Raw genomic sequence first — 19,626 nt, 5'->3', positions numbered from 1 at the left:
TATAAATGCCTTAAGGTTATGAAATCAAAACCCTAAGGAGAACCAATCATAAGCAGCCAACCAGGCTTCAAACTGTGGCCAATCATTTCCTTCCTTTGCTTCAGCCTCCAATTAAAACCTCTTTCCAGCGCCAGTCAGGTCAGGGGAGCACGGCCTCAAATACGCTCTGAAAATGTTTGCTAGGCCTCAGTTTGTCCCTTGACAGTTATGGTGCTAGAAGAGGAAAGCGAAAGAGACGCTGACTTCCCGGGAGCAAGGCGCAACCAGGCGCGGTACCTGCGGGCTTCGGGCCCCTGCTCTCCCGCGCGGCCTCTGGACGTGGCAGCGGCAGGTCTGGGGGCTCCCGGCTCCGCAGCCTCAGCCTTACAGGCTCAGACTTCACCTGGGCATTTCTGTTTCCGGTCTGGGTCCGGAAACCAGCCAGAGCCGGACTGGGTCCGGGGGCGGACAGGGGCCGACTTGGAAACCAGCCTGGGGTCAGTGCCAGGCTTCGGGTGAATAACATTTTGTTTCAAAGCTGAACAGCTAGGTGAATCTTACCAAAGATAATTGTGGCCATAGTGGAGGACTTTAAACCTGGAACTGTTCATGAAACAAGGAGGCTACTAGATAGAGGGGGCTCGAAGGCATGGCGGACTGTACAGGCTACAAAAGCAAACCGAAACCTAAGCCTGCGGATGCCTCAAGGTTACAAAACCAAAACACCAAGGACAAGCAAGCACAGCCAGCCAACTAGGCTGTAAGCTGTAGCCCACCCATATTTCCTTGCTTTGCTTCTCTACCTTTTCTTTATTTTTAATATATTTTGTATTGATTTCAGACAGGAAGGGAGAAAGAGAGATAGAAACATCAATGATGAGAGAATCATTGATTGGCTGCTTCCTGCACAGTTCACGTTGGGGATCCAGCCCACAACCCAGGCATGTGCCCCAACTGGGAATTGAACCGTGACCTCCTGGTTCATAGGTCGATGCTCAATCACTGAACCTCACTGGCCTGGCCTTCTGCCTTTTTTTTTTTAATTTTTATTTTATATTTTTATTGATTTCAGAGAGGGAGAGGGAGATAGAAACATCAATGATGAGAGAGTCATTAATCAGCTGCCTCCTGCACATCCCCTCCTGAGGATCGAGCCCATAACCCGGGCCTGTGCCCTTGTCTAGAATCGAACCCTGGGCCCTTCAGTCTATAGGCTGATGCTCTACCCACTGAGCAAGCCACCTAGGGCCTGCCTCTTCTTTATAAAAGTATCTGAGCTCCAGTTGGTGGTGCGCCCCTAAGCACATCTAGTTTGGTACTACTGATCCCAATTTTTCTAAAACTCTTAAAAAGTTTAATATGCCTGTTTACCTCTTAACAGAACCAGCCTTTACATTAAGATATTTAGAGTTGAGATTCATTCCCGTGTCCTGTATTTGTGTGTGTGTGTGTGTGTGTGTGTGTGTGTGTTTTAAGGCAGGCAGGCAAGAAGTAAACAAAACCAAAATAAAAAAGGGGAAAAGAGGAATGTGTATAAGAAGAGGACTGTCTGTTGCCTTCACTGAAACTTGAGGCTCTAGGATTAGCTCAAGAGGAAACAAGTATCAGACATCTACATTTGAAAAGTTCCCCTGAGGGCCACTGCTAACTAGTAGCAGTTCCCGAAGACATCTCTGAAATATTTTTTAAAGCACTTATTTTTCTCCAAAAGATTATTTTACTACTAAAAAAAATCAAAACCCCTAGCTCTTTAACAGGGGTAGCATTCAAACAAGCTGAGATAAAATCATTCCCTTACATTTGTCTTTGAAATGGAAATGGGATCCCATGCAAAGCATCAAAGGAAAAACAACAATTTCAACTGCTATCTTGGGTGACAGGCTTATAATCAAATGAAGGAATTACAACATGTGATCTCTTAGGTTAGAATTACCCTTTCCATCAAGGCTCCCACCTGAGACCTATGCTTTCAAGAAAGAAGGAATTACTATAACTTAAGAATGGCACCTAATTTCTGTTTGTGGAAATTCCAGACTCTTCAACTTTGCCTCCATGAAAAAGGCCATGCAGGGAACCTATATTACCCCCTTGAACCTGAACACCACCATGGCTATTTGCTGAAATAAATTTGCAGAGTTAAGGGGAAAGTCATGACCTGTCATACCCAAAGTAACAATCTGCCATCCTTCTCGTTATATTTGACATCATTTTTGTAGTTAGGAAGTCTGTCATTTGCTTTTTAAAGGTACACAGGCCAGAAGAATATTACTATATTACTGTAATAAAATCAATCACCCTGTCACATATCTCCTGTATCCAGCTTACGTGTTCTCGTGATTTATTTCTTTATTAACTGTTTCCCCCTTGAATAGAAGAGAACAGGAACCCTGTAGACTCAGGGCCACTGCCTGGCTATCAGATGGTTGGCACTTATTCAATATACTAGAGGCCCATTGCACGAAATTTGTGCACAGCAGGGGTTGTCCCTCAGCCTGATCTGCACCCTCTCCAATCCGGGAGCCCTCAGGGTATGTCCTACTGACGGCTTAAGCCCACTCCCTATGGTTCTCTGCTCTCTGCGGGACCCGCCTGCTCCACACCCCGGTGACGGCCAAGCAGGCCGTGCTGGGAGCTGCCTGTGGGCCGCGCTTCCCTGCTCCCGGGTCTCCATGACTACAGCCAAGCAGGCAGTGCTGGGAGCTGCCTGCGGCCCCACTTGCCTACTCCTGGGTTGCTGTGGTGACAGCCATGCTGGGAGCTACCTGTGGGCCATGCTTCCCTGCTCCTGGGTCACTGTGGCGATGGCCAAGCAGGCCCTGCTGGGTGCTGCCTGCGGGCCATGCTTGCCAGCTCCTGGGTTGCCCTGGTGACAGCCAAGCAGGCTCTGCTGTCTGCTGTCAAGCTGGGCGGCTGCTCTCGACTCCCAGCCAGCCATGGTCCTGGGAGCCTGCGGGCATAGCTTTGCGCCTGACCCAGGACCGAGGCTGCTTGGCACCTGCGTATGCAAACTATCCCGCCATCTTTGTTGGGTTAATTTGCATACCCACGCCTAATTGGCTGGTGGGCGTCACAGAGGTATGGTCAATTTGCATCTTTCTCTTTTAATTAGTGTAGATTTGTAGAATGAATAGTTTATGTAATTTTATTATATAATTATAATATCATATCGCTGATATCCCCAAGCTTAGCCTGTTAACACTATTAGTAAAATACATCATACATATAACCTTTATTTTAACAACAACAACAAAAAGCCAGAAAAAAATTCAGTTTAAATAATCAGGTATTCCATATGTTCAAGTGAATATGTTTTATTAAATGCATACTAATATCTTTCTATAGTGAGTATACATAATAAGTTAAAATGTATATATTTATTAAATATAGATATAATACCAGAACATGATTATTTCAGATGAGAAATCAAAATAAACCCATTTTTAAGTATCTTTTGGTCACTCCAAATTGATATTGCTCATAAAAAAATACACGGATTTTTCCCTGGGGGGGGGAAAAAAAGTAATTCCATAGCAATGTGGTTAAGGGACATGTTTTATTTCATAGCTTTCGGCAAGCAAAAATTGCTTTAATACAAAATGAGTTCAATGATACAAGTGCTACTGTCCACTCAAGCAAAAGAAAACCTCACAGTTATATGGATGCACTTTATAATGATATTCTTACAGTATAATAGGTCTACCCTCCAGGACACCTCTGGCCTCACGTGAAGAAATGGCACAGAAATGGTGCAAGGGTCCTGACCATCATAGCTCTCATGGGTGCTTCCGAGTAACTTCCTGGGAGTTCTCTGTCAGATACAACTCACAGAACTGGGTGTGGATGTGTCTGTCTTTCTGCCCTCCAGCTTTTAGTTTACATTAAAATCATCTTGACATATTCCCTTGTGTGTGTCTTTCCCCATTTCAGAGTTTCCACAAAAACAAGAAAAAGTCATGAGGTATCCTTAACGTCAGCTACCCTTATAGGGCTGTGGCTTTAGAGGATGAGACTTACCTGCAGGTACGGGAACTGATTTTAGTGTGTGCTCCCGACGTTACAGTGCAGAAATGTTAGTGCATGTTACACTCTACCTTCCCCTCACATAGAATGTGGCTTTAACCCCAGAGTATCTGACAAAAAATTATACAGGTAAAATAAAAAGACAAATACACAAATAAGGCCATCTGCAGAATTTTAAACTCACCTCTTGCAATATTTCACAATAATTTCTACATCATATTTTACATCTTTCAAACTTAAATAATAAATGCTTAAGGAAGGGCCTTGGTGGAACCAATGGCACTATCTTTTTGAGGATTTGTCCAATTTGCTGGCCGGTGACTTCCTCTGGGGTGTAGGGATTTTAGAAGGCTTGGCTGTGGACGGCCGAGAGCTTGCTCGGGGCGAAGGTCTGTATGTTTGGGGGGCAGTCTCCACGTCTGAGCACACGGACTGGATTTCTGAAATGTCAAAGTCTGACGCATCACTGCCTCGGCGGCTGCTGGCCCTGCTACCAGCCTTGCTTCCTGCTCTGCTTCCTGGTCGGCTGGGAGTCTTCTTGGGATCTGGGGAGAAAGGGCAGAGATGGGTCACCCTTATTTCTGGGTCCATCTGCAAGAGGCTCCCGAAACCTCGTGCCACCTTGAATCTCAGCGATTTCTCTTGACACCTTGTGGGCACTCAGAAAATACTGTGGGTTCGTGGTTCTCTCCATTCCACAAGGGTAGGCAGCCCCCCTCTAAGCAGATGCAATATACAGAAAGCTGGATTCACTAACACAATTTAGGTTTGGGCTTAAAAGAGGATTCCATTCACTACAAACAGATATAAAGAACACAGCTCTCATGTACGGTTGTGCTTTCCCAAGTGTCGTGTGGATACCCAGATGCGTGCAGTGCAAACACGGAGCAAACTCTTAGGTGCAGGTTTGGCCCGAGGACAAGTAATTCAAAGCACATGGGAATTTAAAGGACTTGAAACTTTAAAGAAACTTCAGGCTCGCTGAGCACAGAACCCCAGGGGTTAGGCTCACTCTTCTGTGAGAACATGAGAAGCACTGGTGTCAGGCCCAGCCTGGGTGGGTTTCTCCAACCACCTGACATAGAGCCCAGTACATTTTCCAAGCAGACAGAAGGACCAAGATTTTCCAGCTAAGAGGGGTAGGGTACTATTGTAGCTTTCTTCTGTTCTCATCTCTCTCTGGCACTTTCCAAAAGGGGTTTTCTAGTCACCTACTCCCATGACTCATTTATCCCCGACCTTTGTTGGAGGACTGGGGCTACGTGTCATTTCAAAAGAACACAGCACCATCAATTCATAACTTCTTCCCACGGAGGGCAGGGGACTTCCATCTCCAGAGTGTACTTCAAAAGCCACAAAAGCAAGACATGCGCCCTGGCCGGGGGGGCTCAGTTGTTAGTACGTCAGCCTGTGCACTGAAGCATCTCTGGTTCGATTGCAGGTCAAGGGCACATACCTCAGTTGCGGGTTCGATCCCAGGCCCTGGTCAGGGCATGTGTGGGAGGCAACCAATCCATGTGTCTCTCTCACTCATCTCTGTCTCTTTCTTTCTCTCCATCCTCCCTTCCACTCTCTCTAAAAAAAATCAATGGAAAAAATATCCTTAGGTGAGGATTTTAAAAAAAAAAAGGCATGCACCACACTCACCAGCAAACTGTGTTCGGACTCTGGCAGCTGCAGTTGTTATCAAGCCACTGTCGTCTCCAGAGTGGAAGCCTTTCCCTGATAAATATCCTGGAAGTCGAAGCTTGCTTCCTTGTATTGGTGTTCCCTGTATTCAATCAGTGAAAGCACATTTCAAGATATTGCTCGAGGTCATCACCGACAGCACTTTAAAGATGGCTGCGAACCCTCTGCTAGACCTCTTCAGCGAGGCATGGGGTCCCCACTTGCTTGTCTCCACTAATTTCTTATTCTCTCCCTGAATTCAAGGGGAACCTTCCAAAGACAAGGAATTCATGTTGAAGAAGAAACACAAAAATGGAGATCCCCAAATGATGGCAAGGGGAAAAAGGACAAACTAAACTGTGAGTACGTTAGTATGTTCCAGTCTGTCAGTAAATAGTATGGAATTAAGAAATACTGATGAAACGATGCTGACTGCGTGGTACAGAGAGGAGATGGGGCTGAAAAATTGTGCTTGGATACTCTGCTACAGCCAACGCTTTTGGGAAACTAGGCAGAAATAAACCAACAGAAATAGAACAATAAGTAAACAAGTAAAGCCGAGATAGCCATCACTTAAACAAATTAACTGGGGGGAAAAAAGTGACGTTTTAGAACTTGGTAAAATGTCACTTCATTTTCTGGCTCCATGACCTTCTGTGGTCCTTCCATACAAAATACTTAGGCAATGTTTGGGGTAATTCTTTTATAATTCTCATAGGAGTTCACAGAGATTGTCTAAAGCAACCATAACTTTGAAATTTTATCATAAGCCTAAAACAACTGCATTTTTTATAGATCACGACAACATTTTGAAAATTCTCTGAAAGTTAAAAAAAATAAACCAATTTCCTGAGAAGTGTAGGGGCTGTCATATTCCTTGATGAACTCAAAGGGAGCTATTTGAAAGAAATTAATCCAAATTATGTGTGCATTAAAAAAATGAACTGTTTCTTTATTAAATAGTTATAAATGTTTAATAAAGCATATGTAAGACCTTTTGATACACCAGGGTTACAAATCTGTAATATTAACGTAATATTTGTAATTCATTTACATATGTATCCATACATATATGTTCTATACATATATTTTACATATGTATTCTATGCATATATATGTATAGAATTTATATATGACTTCTATACATATAATACTTAAGTTTTCAAAATATTTTCAGACATATAACCACAATTAATCTTCCCACTCATCTAATCACAATTTTTTTTTACAAATGTGAAAAATGAGGGCTTGAGGAGGGAAGTGATTTGCCCAAGATCTGACATCTCTGATCTTGTTAAATTCCTAACTAAGAATACCTCAATTATCCATAAAAGAGTAAGGACCCACAATTATAAAATATATCACTCAAGGTAGCAGAATTCATTACCACGGAAGACCCAAAGCGTTATTCTCAGAATGCCTTGGTTGTTTTGAATTGTTCTAAACCCTACCTTTAAAGCCCTTCTATAAAGGTACACTGTTGTTTTGTCTGTTTGCTTGTTGTTTTTTTATCTGATGAGCCTACTTGAAATAAAACATAGTTTTCTTTTAGTCAAAATTAGCATGCTTAGACTTTGATTTGAGGAATCTCTACTTTTTAAAATTTTGAACTAACATAGCAGCTCAAAATATTTAAAGCAAACATGTTGCTTGATGTTCCTTGAGCTGGTCTCAGTTTTTGCTACAATAGATCCATCATGAGTGACAGGCACCTCTAGATGTTATGATACTACTGCTTCTCACTTAGGGGGAGGGGCTGGGGAATGAGAAGGAGTTGAAGAATGAGTTGTTTCTGCCCCATTTCTACCCCTATAATGAATGTTATTTCCATCTGAGGCATGAGGGAAACAACAGTTTCCCTGCCTATGTTTTATTACTGATGTGAGGATTAAATAATAGATCAGAAAATGTTATAAAAAGCATAAAGGGCTTTCTAAAGCATATCACTTTCATACTTGGATTCTGGCCTTTAATCTGAAATACTTCCTTCAACTCAAAAGACATTATTTAGGGACTAGAGCTCCGGTGCATGAAATTTGTGCACGGGGAGGAGGGTGGAGAGGAATCCCTCAGCTCGGCCTGCACCCTCTCCAATCTGGGACCCCTTGGGGGGATGTCTGAAACCAGCAGTTGGACATCCTTCTCACAATCCGGGATTGCTGGCTCCTAACCGCTCACCTGCCTACCTGCCTGATCGCCCCTAACTGCTCTCCCCTACCAGCCTCACTGCCCTAACTGCTCCCCTGCCAGCCTGATTGCCCCTAACTGCTCCCCTGCCGGCCTGATTATCCCTAACTGCCCCTGCCTCGGCCCCCGCCACTGTAGCTTTCTCCAGAAGGACGTCTGGAAGATGACCAATCTATCTGGTCTAATTAGTATATTACCCTTTTATCAGAATAGATTTTCTCCCCCTAATGATTATGGTTTTTTTTCTAATCAAACATGTGCTTATTTGGTGCCTATGTTGGTCATTTTACAGAGAAGTTCCTTTAAAAGATATATGGTTGACTTTCACTTGAATGTAAAGGATCTATGTGTTAATCTTGGCAAATTTTATATCACCTAAATATTGTATCCCCATATATCATGCCATATTAAAAAAGCTAGAGCTTGCTTAAATAATAATAGCCATTGAAGTCCAATAAAGATATGTACCTTTTGTAAATGACACATAATTTTTTGTATGACTAAGCCCCTGCTCTTATGTCTCACCCACCCAGTGTTTTGGGGCAGAAATAAGTGTAACAGACATTCAAAAAGACCTTGCCTATAGTGAACACTCAATGAAATTATTTTAGATTTCTCTTGCAAATGACACTGCCTCTCACTCTCACCTAAAGGGGACTGGTTGCATTTCTTATCTTTAGAAGCAAAAGCATACCATCAGCTTTAAAAGAAACTTTACTTAAGTCTGGATATAATCTCTTGTACTTCACTCTCCCAAGAGAGAAAATTAAAATTAAGTATAAGGTACAGAACCTGCAGGTGTGGCTATGTTAAACTGACATTATACAAGGAGAAAAATCTAAAATCTGTCTTTTCTGTTAACCTTTTACTTTCATATCTTCCAAGAACTGGTGGGTTGATATTTATTTTATACAAGTCTATTAAAAAGACATAGCAATGCCTTAGCTGAGTTGGCTCAGTGAATAGAGCACTGGACTGGGAACTGGAAGGTCCCGGGTTCAATTCCAGTCAAGGGCACATGCTCGGGTTGCTGTTTCGATCCCCAGTAGGGGGCGTGCAGGAGGCAGCCGATCAATGATACTCTCTCATCACTGATGTTTCTATCTCTCTCTCCCTCTCGCTTCCTCTCTGAAAGCAATAAAAATATATTTTTAAAAAAGGACATAGCAGTATCAAAAGTACATATATTAAGGGAGAGTTGAAGCAATGTTAGTGGGTGACAGTTTCAATGAAAGGCTGTTAGACTGAAATCTGGGGCCTTACGATACCTCTGCAGATGGCACGGAAAAGTCTGAGCACTCTGCTGGCTTACAAGGAGTTGACATTTTGCTGTTTGTCAACCATGGTTTACCATAATTGCGTGTTAAAGGATGGAGGATCTGTATGGAACAATGGCAAATCAAACGTAAAGGATAGTAGGTAAAACACAAAGCCACAGAAAGAGATACTCATAGCAAAGACTCACATTTCACAGTAAGAACAATAATAATTAAAAATACATGGAAAGATCTGATGGCAAATCATACACAACCAAATAAATGAATGAAGCTTCACAAAGAAAAACCAATCTGAAAGGTAACAAAAGCAGCTCCCAGTCTCCACAGGGGCCATACAGCAAAAGCATATATTTAAAAAAATAAGAATCATCCTTCATTTGCCATATTGTGAGAAGGAACATAATGGAGAAAGCTCACAGATTCTAGGGTCCTACAACATTCAGAAGTATACTCAAGACACTGATTGCATGGGAGGAGGAATACATTTCCCAGCCGAGTCCTACCTTGGGTGTGCTGGTGGCATGGACCTGCGGGGAGGCCGCCTGGACAGCCGGACTGGACACAGACGCTGATCGGTTGGGTGAAGCTCCACGCGATGAAGGCCGCGATCTTCGGCCGCGGGGTCGGAAAGCAGCCATACCCTGACTGGCACCGTCCGCTAAAATGAACTTCTCCCGAAGTTCCATGTTCGTCCTTCCTTTAGCTGGATCGCGTAACACACAACGAGGCACACAGAGCAGAAGGGGAAGGAAAACAAGAGGCGCTCAATCATTTATGGGAAGAACGACCACCTGGCGCCACCGATTACGCTGAGGATTTGAGAACACCTTTTTCCATGCCAACTCCAACTCAGCATAACAAAAAGGCGAATGCATTCCGTTACAATGCATTCCTTTTGGATACAAGTCAGTTTGGGAAAGAAAAGAAAAAGTGTGTTTATTCTAACACCAGACGCCAGCCAGAATAACCACTATCAAAGAAAGAGTCAGCATGAAAATGGAAAGCTCATGCTAAAATATTGTTAATCCACCAGCTACTGACGCCCACATGGGTTCATGACCCTTTCCGCACACTGAGAAGACAAGCCAGTCAAGCAGGGATTGTGCCTTTTGCATGTGCTGCTGAGGTAAGGAGAATGCCAGTATTTCAACTTTGGGATTAATCCAACAATAGAGTTACACAGAAGGACAGATGGCTTGTTAATCATGATGACAACATTGAAACTCTCAGGTTTTTCACTGGAATGAGGCAGCTAGTATTTTTATTTTATGCTTTGAAAAGCTCTCTTTTACCAACATGCAATAACAAACACCAGACCCAGGGATCCGGGAGGTCATCAGTGATGCCACACTCATACGAACACATGTGCGCACGGAGAACACTCCACGAGAACCCGATGCAGCGTGTTAGCATGTGCTTGATCACTTACACATCACCTACGCTTGCAACACACTGCAAGTGTGTGCAACGTTCAGACTTTACGTTTGGAAGCACCAGCTCAGTTGGATATGACGTAAGCCATACGCAATGGATGAAGCGTGTTATTTTAAAACAAATAATTAAAGCAGGAATGTAAAAGTAGGGAAGAGAAAAGGTAAGAGGGGAGAGGCAAAGAGAGGGGTTGCCAACCTATAGTAGGCTGAGTAGTAGTAATTGAAGAGTTTGATTCCGAACGTAACATTTTAGTCCCATGATGATGAACTAGAAAAAATGACACAGGAGATCAATCACATTAAAGAATACTGTTAGCAGGAAAAGAAACAAAGTACAGTCAGTAGTTGAATATGCAAAGGGGTGCTCAGGTCCGGCCTTTGGCACACATTTAGGAGAAAAGTTGTATCAGGAAAAGTACTCAAAGGTTTGACTCAATAAGAAAAATGTATTTAGAAGACTTTGCACAGTCACACCAACTTTCCTAAGCAACCCAATAGAACACCGCATGTTCTAATCCAGTGATGGCGAACCTTTTGAGCTCGGCGTGCCAGCTTAACTCTGGTGCCGTGTCACATATAGAAATTTTTTGATATTTGCAACCATAGTAAAACAAAGTTTATATTTTTGATATTTATTTTATATATTTAAATGCCATTTAACAAAGAAAAATCAACCAAAAAAATGAGTTCGCTTGTCACCTCTGACACGCGTGTCATATATTCGTCATCACTGTTCTAATCTCTTTGTTTCATAAAAGGAACTACATTACCTTAGGCTGCATTATTTTCAAAGTATGAAACAACAAGGAAAATGGTGTGATTTTACACCTTTTGACTTGCAGACAGCAGAGCTCCTAGGTATGGCTGTGTGATCATCCTACGATGGCCTTGGCAGAGAGGCCTGCTGACCACAGAGGAACTCACCCACCACACCTGTGTCTTCAGTGGCAACCTCGGTAACCAAGAGCCCACTGGGGGAACCATGACCTCCCACTTGGTAGCCTGATAGTGCTGGCACCAACATTTGTTCTTGTTTGTTTAAAGGGATTAAAATGGGTTCAAGGAAAGCACAAAAGTCTTTTTTGTCTTTTTCAAAGAAAAATGGGCCTACTGATGAGTCCATGGGAGCTAACTAGAAATGGTAATCAAATGACCACTTGTAAGGTGAATCAATTAGGGATTCAAAAACTGACAACAGGGTCTGAAAAATAAGGAAAATTAAAAGCTGATCAAGGGCTCTTAGGCTGGCAGACATGGCGAGAGCTATAGTTTATGTCTATATTTTTAATATTCTGCTACTTGAAAGTCAGAGTCGCATTATCAATTCTTGGTGTGTTTTTTTTAATCTTTAAGTATTGCTTTCCTCACCTCCTCCTAATTGCATAAAAAATTTCACTTTTAAACTTTTACTATCCAGTATCTTCAGTATCCATCACCTCAATTTTTTTCCCCTCCCACTTGGCTATTTAATGAGAGATGAAATCCTTCCCCTGGTTGGTGCAATTGCTCATTTTGAAAATTGCAGATGGGATCGTCTCAGAAAGGAAATCTAGTATTTCTTGCCTCCAGTCCCATGTTTATCCAGAGAAGTAAAAAAGCAACGAGAAGAACATGGTTTAATGACTGCCACAAGTTCTCTGGACACTTCAGGCTGACAGACCAATGTGAAGCACTATTGTAAATAAATGACCAAAATTATACCCGAGCGTGATTTTGTTGCTAGAAACGAATACAAAATCGACATCCTTTTATGGTGCTATTATCTCAACATAGGTATCTCCTTACCCCTGCAAGGATCGTTTTTCACCAAGAACTCATCCAATGCCATCCACCCGCCTCCGACGCGAACCATCACGGTACTTCGCAGGATTCGGACCAGTCGCAGTTGCTGGGAGTCTCCAAACTGTGAAGATGAAGAAAGAAGACCCTCTAATTGTCACTACTCATTCTACACTAACGGGTAGTGTGTGATCTGCAGTAGCGTAAGCAACCAACTTGAACGTTTTGCTTAGTTCACAGCGATTAGTAAAATCTCAGAAAAAGGGGTGTGTAATGATCTGCGTTAGGCTGCTGCATGCTGATTTAGCCCAAAGGAAATAGTTTGAAAAAAAGATAACAAAGGTTATCAAGTAGAATATGGAAGATTTCTTCTAAAAATGATTTTTCTTTCTCATGACAGATACATTAGTAAAGTGGTGATTGAAAAATGTTTCTAGAAATCAAACAGCCATGAAAATAAGCATGGGCCCACTTGCCCAGGGTTTATACAAAGCAAGATGATTCTAAAGAAGATGTAGTAAACTCTGATTCTTCTTCATTAAAACCTCCTCTTACACTAAAACTTTGCCATTGAAATCTGTGGGAGAAATCTTCATAAACTCATAAGGTGATAAAGTAGTAAATGAACATAACCAATAAATATTTCACAGTCAAATAAAATTTTTGCATCGCTAATAACCTGGTAAGCCCATTTGTCAAAGACTGGACAAATGTGCCATTTTATATTACTGTAACATTAGGACAGTCACTGGCACATTAATGATACAGCTTTCTAATCTAAAAGACTTTCTCTTCAAACTGTGTGTACCATAACTGCTGACTGTAATAAGCAGTCATCTTTGTCTTGCCCTTTCCACGGATCTCCAATCACTTGGATATGCTATAAATCTTGCAAGTCCTGAATACATGTCTAGACTACACGTAGTTTCTGATCACAAGGTTGATTTGTTTTGAAAGCCCATGAGAAATAATTTTATACTTTTAAATCATTTCTAATAGGCTCATATCCAACTTATAAAAAGCACCATATTGAATTTCACGGCTGCCAACCCAGCAGATACCATAGCAAAATGAACAGTCAATTACACATACATAGCTTTTTTTTTTTTAAGGCAGGTAAAATACAATTGTGACTTTGACTATTTGCCTAGGCTCATGATGGATAAACAGAAAATTTTAAGTAGAAGCAATCTGCTACCCTTCAATATGCTGAACCACTGAGTTTCAGGAAGTGAACCCTAAAACAAAGCCAACCATTCAAGACCCTGAAACTCAGAAGGACCTCAGAGGCATGTAAAATGCACCGGCAGGAACTCATGCGCTTTACATCAACCCTTTTTATATTGCAAATTCTAAGTCAATTTTTAAGCCTTGAGATTTAACTTTTCTATCATTGAACCTATTCCTATAATGTATTTGAAGTGTAAAAAATAAAAAAATATATATACTTATTTTGTTAGAAAAAAAATTTGGTGCTGCTGATAAGCAAAGGGAAAGGAGGGGACTGAAAGAAAATTACCCTTAAGTAACCAGATAATTAGACCAGACATTTTTGGTCCAGGATTACATTCAAAACAAAAGTTTTAAGGAACTGGCTGAAGTACTTTACACATGTGAAATTTCAATTTTAATACACAGATGATTTTAAATTTTAATTTGAGAAGACATTATCTAACATTGTCTTCAGAATTTCCTTAATTCTCCCAAGAGCCAAATTATGAGACAAGAAAAAATAGACTAATGCTGTTCTTTGTGCATTCAACGAAAGAAAACCTTGTGAGGTATTTAATCCTTTCTGCAAATAAATGATGCTAGCTTAACTGCTACTCCAAATAACAAGAATAGAAACTAATTTTTTATGTATTATAACATATAGAAGTTTTAAAAACCTCTATTCAAATTAACTAAACATTTCTATTTGAAACGATTATGTGATTGAATAAGTGGGGATCGTAGATAATTTGAAGTTTAAGATGTAATATGGGCTTAAAACTACGAGGCAGAGTAATAACTAATATGATATGGTCAGGTACTATAAATAGCACAGCTCTTTCCAAAAGCACATAGTAAAAAAACATCCTCCTTGTTTCAATCAAAACATGATTGCTCTTGTCTTTAGTTCTAAAATTCTTATGTGCAGTACCACTACACAGTTTATATACTGACTTAAATGTGAGGTCAAAATGGCATAAATTGTGACTAAGATTTCGTAAGTTACAAGGGATACATTTTCTCAAAAGGAATTACAGCATTCAAAACCTCCAGGGTTAAAATTTCTACTCACAGCATGCAAAGTTCTAAATGGATTTAGGACAAATGGACAATATTTGCTTTGGAAAGGACACATTATTTGTGGCTGAGTGCCACTGAGGCCTCTCCATACCCTGTCTTTGTGTCTCTGCCTGATGCTGATGCTTCTCTAGCTACTGTGTATCGCACATCCTCAGTGGTAAACACCAACGAAGCTATGTAGGGATGTGTGTTCCAATGAGTACTGGCATAAACCCTAGGCTAATAGTATTATCAACAATGGGAACTGAAAATGGCATTTGTAACACTGTAACCAGCCAAACAACAATTCATTATCTGGTTTGCTTAAAAGTAATCTCCTCATTTGAGACACAAGGCAAAAAGGGATCCTGGATCAAGGACCCTTGTAGCATTTACAGAACCACCACGCCAACCAACGATGTAGTAGCTAGGGGGGCAGCATGGGGAAGATTGGCCATGGCAAGCTTTAATGACTATGAATTAAAGTTTTAAAAAATCATTGGGAACTTGCGAATACATTCCACTGAATTATACCTGATTTCCCAGGAAGAACTGATAAAAAAATGAAAAATGGAAGAAAGATATAATTAGTTCAACAGGAAACTTTCTATATGGCTCTAGAATACACACACACTCACACTCAGGGCTTCTAGATATAGCATCTAGTTTAGAGATGTGCAGGTATCCAACTTCAAACCCAATAATCAGAAAATCCCCTATGTAAATTTTCTGAAAATCTTTGGGTTTCAAATTTAAACTAAAAATTCAAATACTTAGATGAATATTTTTCAATATGTAAATATAAAAATAAAAACGAATAATGTTTCTTTTGTGTAAGTGATACACTGTATTAAGGAATACCTGGCACATTTTCTATCTAGCTACTATATATCAGAGACGTTCCAAAAATGCGAAAGAGTGATGAAGTCACATTCGTCTTCAAGTAATTGTTTTGAGGAAGGTGAACCAAGTTATTGAGATTCTGAATAAAAGGGAATACTACTGTACAAGTGGAAAACATTGCCTCTTTTTCATTTTATAAAAATTAGACAACATTTTTGATTTTGTTGTTCTGGCCTGGAATAGCTTTATTATTGAAAAGATGAAAACTTACCTGTAATCATATAATATAGGTTATCTATATATATAGAAGCCTAAGCAACCATTCCACCGGTTGCTATGATGCGCACTGACCACCAGGGAGCAGACGCTCAACGCAGGAGCTGCCCCCTGGTGGTCAATGAGCTCCCACAGAGGGAGCACCACTCAGCTGACCAACAGGTGCCAGACACCGGGCTCATGGCTGGTGAGTGCAGCTGCGGCCATGTGAGCCTCTCCCATGGACACTTCCCCTGCGCGCCCCTCCCCTATTCAGACTAGGACTGGGATCGGGAATGAATGGGCGCGAGCCCACAGCTGCTTCTTGGTCATGGGCGCACCAGCATTGCCCTAGGACTGGTGTGCAGAGACCACAGTGGAGCGGCAGCAGAGGTGGCGGCAGGCGCAGTGGGGCCGGGATGAGCAGGAGCGGTGCCCGGGCCTAGGCTCGGCCTTTTCCCCAGCCGCCTGCCGCTTCGCACAATACTACATCCCTCAGGGGATGTTGGACTGCTGGTTTCGGCCCAATCCCCACAGGCCACACCAAGGGACCCCACAGGTGCACGAATCCATGCACCAGGCCTTTAGTAAAGTCATATGAAGCAATATAAATATAAGTAATGTGTTTTTCTGCAAATATTTTTCTTCTTAAAGGGAATGTACATGTTAAAGGTACATCCTTATATAGAAAATGCACGCTATTTTTATGTAACTTAAAATGATGAGAGTTAGAAAGTCATACACCATTCAATTTTTATATGAGGTAAAAATAAATAATTAGCACTCCTACAAAAAAAATGCAGATCAAATAACAAACAAATTTTGAGTTTTATGCTTTAAAAGAACTACAAAGTTACTTTGAAAACTTACCCTGTATTTGTTGTCTCCAATCTGTTCAACTTGAAATCGTTTTGCACATTTACACTTAGCTACCTGCCTCGTCACCTGCCAAAAACAATAATGAGATATCCACTTTAATGTTATTATTACATAATGAATCCTTAATACCCTGACCAACTGCTAAACATGGAAATAAATAAAAGGGCTGCATGAGTTGCGCATGAGATCTGGCAGAACACACTGTGCAGTCATGTTGCTGCAAGCGGTGGAAAGATAGTGAGTACCTCATCTTCGATTTTGTCAGCATCGGTGACAGGTTTGTATGCATCCTTATTTGGGTGAAGGGCGGCTACAAATTCATAGTAGTCAATGTAGCCATCGCCGTCTCTGTCGAAGATGTCTGCGACTGCGCTCATCTCCAGGCGGCTGGTAGGGAACTCTACATATTTTCAAAACAACAGCAAGTAGTGTTACTTACTTGACAAGGTTGTAAGATATTTACAATGTACATTGTAATCATTTGATATTTGTATATATCAGGGAAAGTATTCCTCTATCTAGTTAATTAACATATCTAATGCCTCACATATGTATTTATCTTTTATGTGTGTGTGAGAGAGCATTTAAGGACCACTCTCAATTATACAATACAGTGTTATCAACTATAGTCACCATGTCACACATGAGGTCCTCAGGCTTTATTCATCTTAGAGCTGAAAGTTTGCATCCCTTTACCAACCTTTTACCATTCCCCCAGAACCTAGCAACCACTCTTCTCTGTTTCTATGAGTTTGACTCTTTATTTAGATTCCACATACAAGTGATAGTTAAGATACTCTCAGTATAAGCCACACGATATTCCCAATTAAACTTTATAAGACCTGCTACTTACTATAACATTTTATAAAAAGACTTAAGTCTTTAAAAAAAATAGTAGGCAGTGTAACTTAATTTCCTCCTTAAGACAGTCTCAGTTGTACATTTTAATTTTAATGTGGTTGATTAAATTATCAGGGTCATAAAATATATTAAAATATTTTTTAAAAATTGATTTATATAATAACAAATGAAATCACTATACACACGCACACACACACACACATATATGTGTGTGTATATATATATATATATATATATATATATATATATGTATATGATCTAAATTTATCTTTAATTACTCCTAGGGTGAATCATTTGAAATTGCTATTTTTCTAGGTTAACTATTTAATATTAGCAAATTTCAAATGTTTCAACTACCACTTTCCTTAAGGAATAATTTATATGAAATTTACTTTAAGAATGACTTCCATTAATATGTGCCAGAGCTATCACATACACATGACCAGACCATCAAACAAGAGGATGATGTGTATCTTCCAACGTTTATATGAAAGAGTCCTAATTTCCTACTAGTGATAATGTTAGCTCAGAATGTCAATCAGAAAGAAAAGGGAGAGAGACTGGCTTGCTGATTTCCATTTTGCCAAGCAACACAAACAATCTAAGAATCACATTTTATTAACCTTATTATACTAATGAGGACACAGCTTCAATGGTATGAGGAAACACAATTAGTTAAGGGTGTCTGACTCCAAAGCCATAAATTTTACCAAAGGCACTTTTTTTTTGAGAGTGGTGACTTCATAGCCAAGTTTAAAGGTGAAGCTTTATCGGTAACACGAGTTTACCAGCCCCACAATTTTAAACTGTGCTTGTTTCTTTAAAAATTCCATCCATTTCAGTCACTTCTCTTGGGACTTACTTGAGGAAAGAATGCCATCAATAAATTCTTGTCGGGTTATTTTCCCATCCTGGTCTTTATCAATTCTCCTGAAGAAGTCCATCACCCGAGATTTCTTGTGGTTCATCCATCGCATGTATTTTTTGCGCCAGATATCAAAATCAAAGTTAGCAAATTCCCTCAGCTGAAAAGGACATAAGATATTTTGGTGGGGTTAATGCTGTGCTCAAGCTATAGCTTATATGAAGAAAGTTATTTTTAATGAGCCTCTAGGTAATACAGGTATCTTTCCCACTTCAAAGAAAGGTATAACCTTACAAAGGAGACACAGAAAAAAAAAAATTTTTCTGTAAAGTGTATTACTGTCACTGTGGTCATTCTGGCTTTTCTTTACAAATACAGGGGAAAATCAAACTCTCAAAAAAAGTCAAACTGAAAATTCCTGACAGTGCCACAGTCACGCCACGGGTAAGTTCTGTGCCCACTGGGCAGTAGGCCCAGCTCAGCAGCACAACTCGCTGTCTGCAACTGGCACTCCCCTAGACTGCTAACAATGGCCCCGTTTCACCATCTGAAACCCTAACTCTCAGATCAAAGAATGACTATAAGGAAAATATCTGAATTATAAATGGTTATATTTGCTAGTTAATACCACCAAGCAAACATATGTCAAGCTAGATCTTGTGTGGGTTTTTTTTTAAATCCTCACCATTGATGAGTTGCCTCCCATAGCGATCGAACCTGCAACCTTTTGGTGCAGGGGGCGATGCTCCAACCAACGGAGCCACCCAGTCAGGGCTAGATCTTTTCTTGAGTCAGTTTCTGACTATGTTGAAACATATTATTTTTTCACTTTATTGCTTCCCTAAGTCCCAGTTCCACATATCACATTTCCCCTCCCCCCAACATAAATGTACATACTTGTGGTATTAATTTTAGAAGTAAAATACACACTCAAATAGCAGGAGTTTGCTTAAGTATTGTCAGGAAAGTTGAAAAACCAAGACGTTGGCAATGTGTCCCAGTAAACAGAGCAAATGACAATACAGTGCGGAATATCCATGCGAGATTCTCACCTCCTCTAGTCTGTCCAAGGCGTCATTAAGCTTCCTCCTCCTTTCCAATGCGAGGAGCCAGACTTGCTGCCATTTGCTCACCAGTAAGTTGACCCTGGGATTCTTGGTTTCAATCTGTGTCTGTGACCCAGAGGGATATAAGCTGGAGGCTGGGAAGCGTTTTCCTGTTAAAATAAAACTTGAGTTAGGACGGCAGTTTCCGGGCTTCTGAAATAAGATAAGGTTTGGCCTTTATTTGTTCCTAGCTAAGGCTGAAT

At 40.8% G+C, this 19,626-nt stretch overlaps 1 protein-coding gene across 25 annotated transcripts in view; it reads right to left on the bottom strand.

Moving 5' to 3' along the window:
* Positions 1 to 3,274: 3,274 nt before the first annotated feature.
* The window catches only part of DST (dystonin), a 440,752-nt gene continuing 424,400 nt past the window's right edge, over positions 3,275 to 19,626 (bottom strand). For 10 of the 25 annotated variants that reach the window (XM_059701312.1, XM_059701319.1, XM_059701329.1 and 7 more), the window contains 11 exons: positions 19,370 to 19,533; positions 18,315 to 18,477; positions 16,837 to 16,991; positions 16,583 to 16,657; positions 15,149 to 15,166; positions 12,350 to 12,467; positions 10,761 to 10,832; positions 9,635 to 9,834; positions 9,123 to 9,233; positions 5,647 to 5,770; positions 3,275 to 4,544 (listed from right to left, as the gene is read on the bottom strand). In XM_059701312.1, coding sequence (XP_059557295.1) covers positions 4,282 to 4,544; positions 5,647 to 5,770; positions 9,123 to 9,233; positions 9,635 to 9,834; positions 10,761 to 10,832; positions 12,350 to 12,467; positions 15,149 to 15,166; positions 16,583 to 16,657; positions 16,837 to 16,991; positions 18,315 to 18,477; positions 19,370 to 19,533 — 1,463 coding nt within the window. In that variant the 3' untranslated portion in view covers positions 3,275 to 4,281. The remainder of the gene's footprint in view (positions 4,545 to 5,646; positions 5,771 to 9,122; positions 9,234 to 9,634; positions 9,835 to 10,760; positions 10,833 to 12,349; positions 12,468 to 15,148; positions 15,167 to 16,582; positions 16,658 to 16,836; positions 16,992 to 18,314; positions 18,478 to 19,369; positions 19,534 to 19,626) is intronic. The other 15 variants (XM_059701317.1, XM_059701320.1, XM_059701331.1 and 12 more) reach the window with 4 other exon arrangements.

Source organism: Myotis daubentonii, chromosome 6 (assembly GCF_963259705.1).
Source record: "Myotis daubentonii chromosome 6, mMyoDau2.1, whole genome shotgun sequence".
Classification (NCBI taxonomy): domain Eukaryota; kingdom Metazoa; phylum Chordata; class Mammalia; order Chiroptera; family Vespertilionidae; genus Myotis; species Myotis daubentonii.
This window is presented reverse-complemented; position numbering and strand designations above follow the sequence as displayed.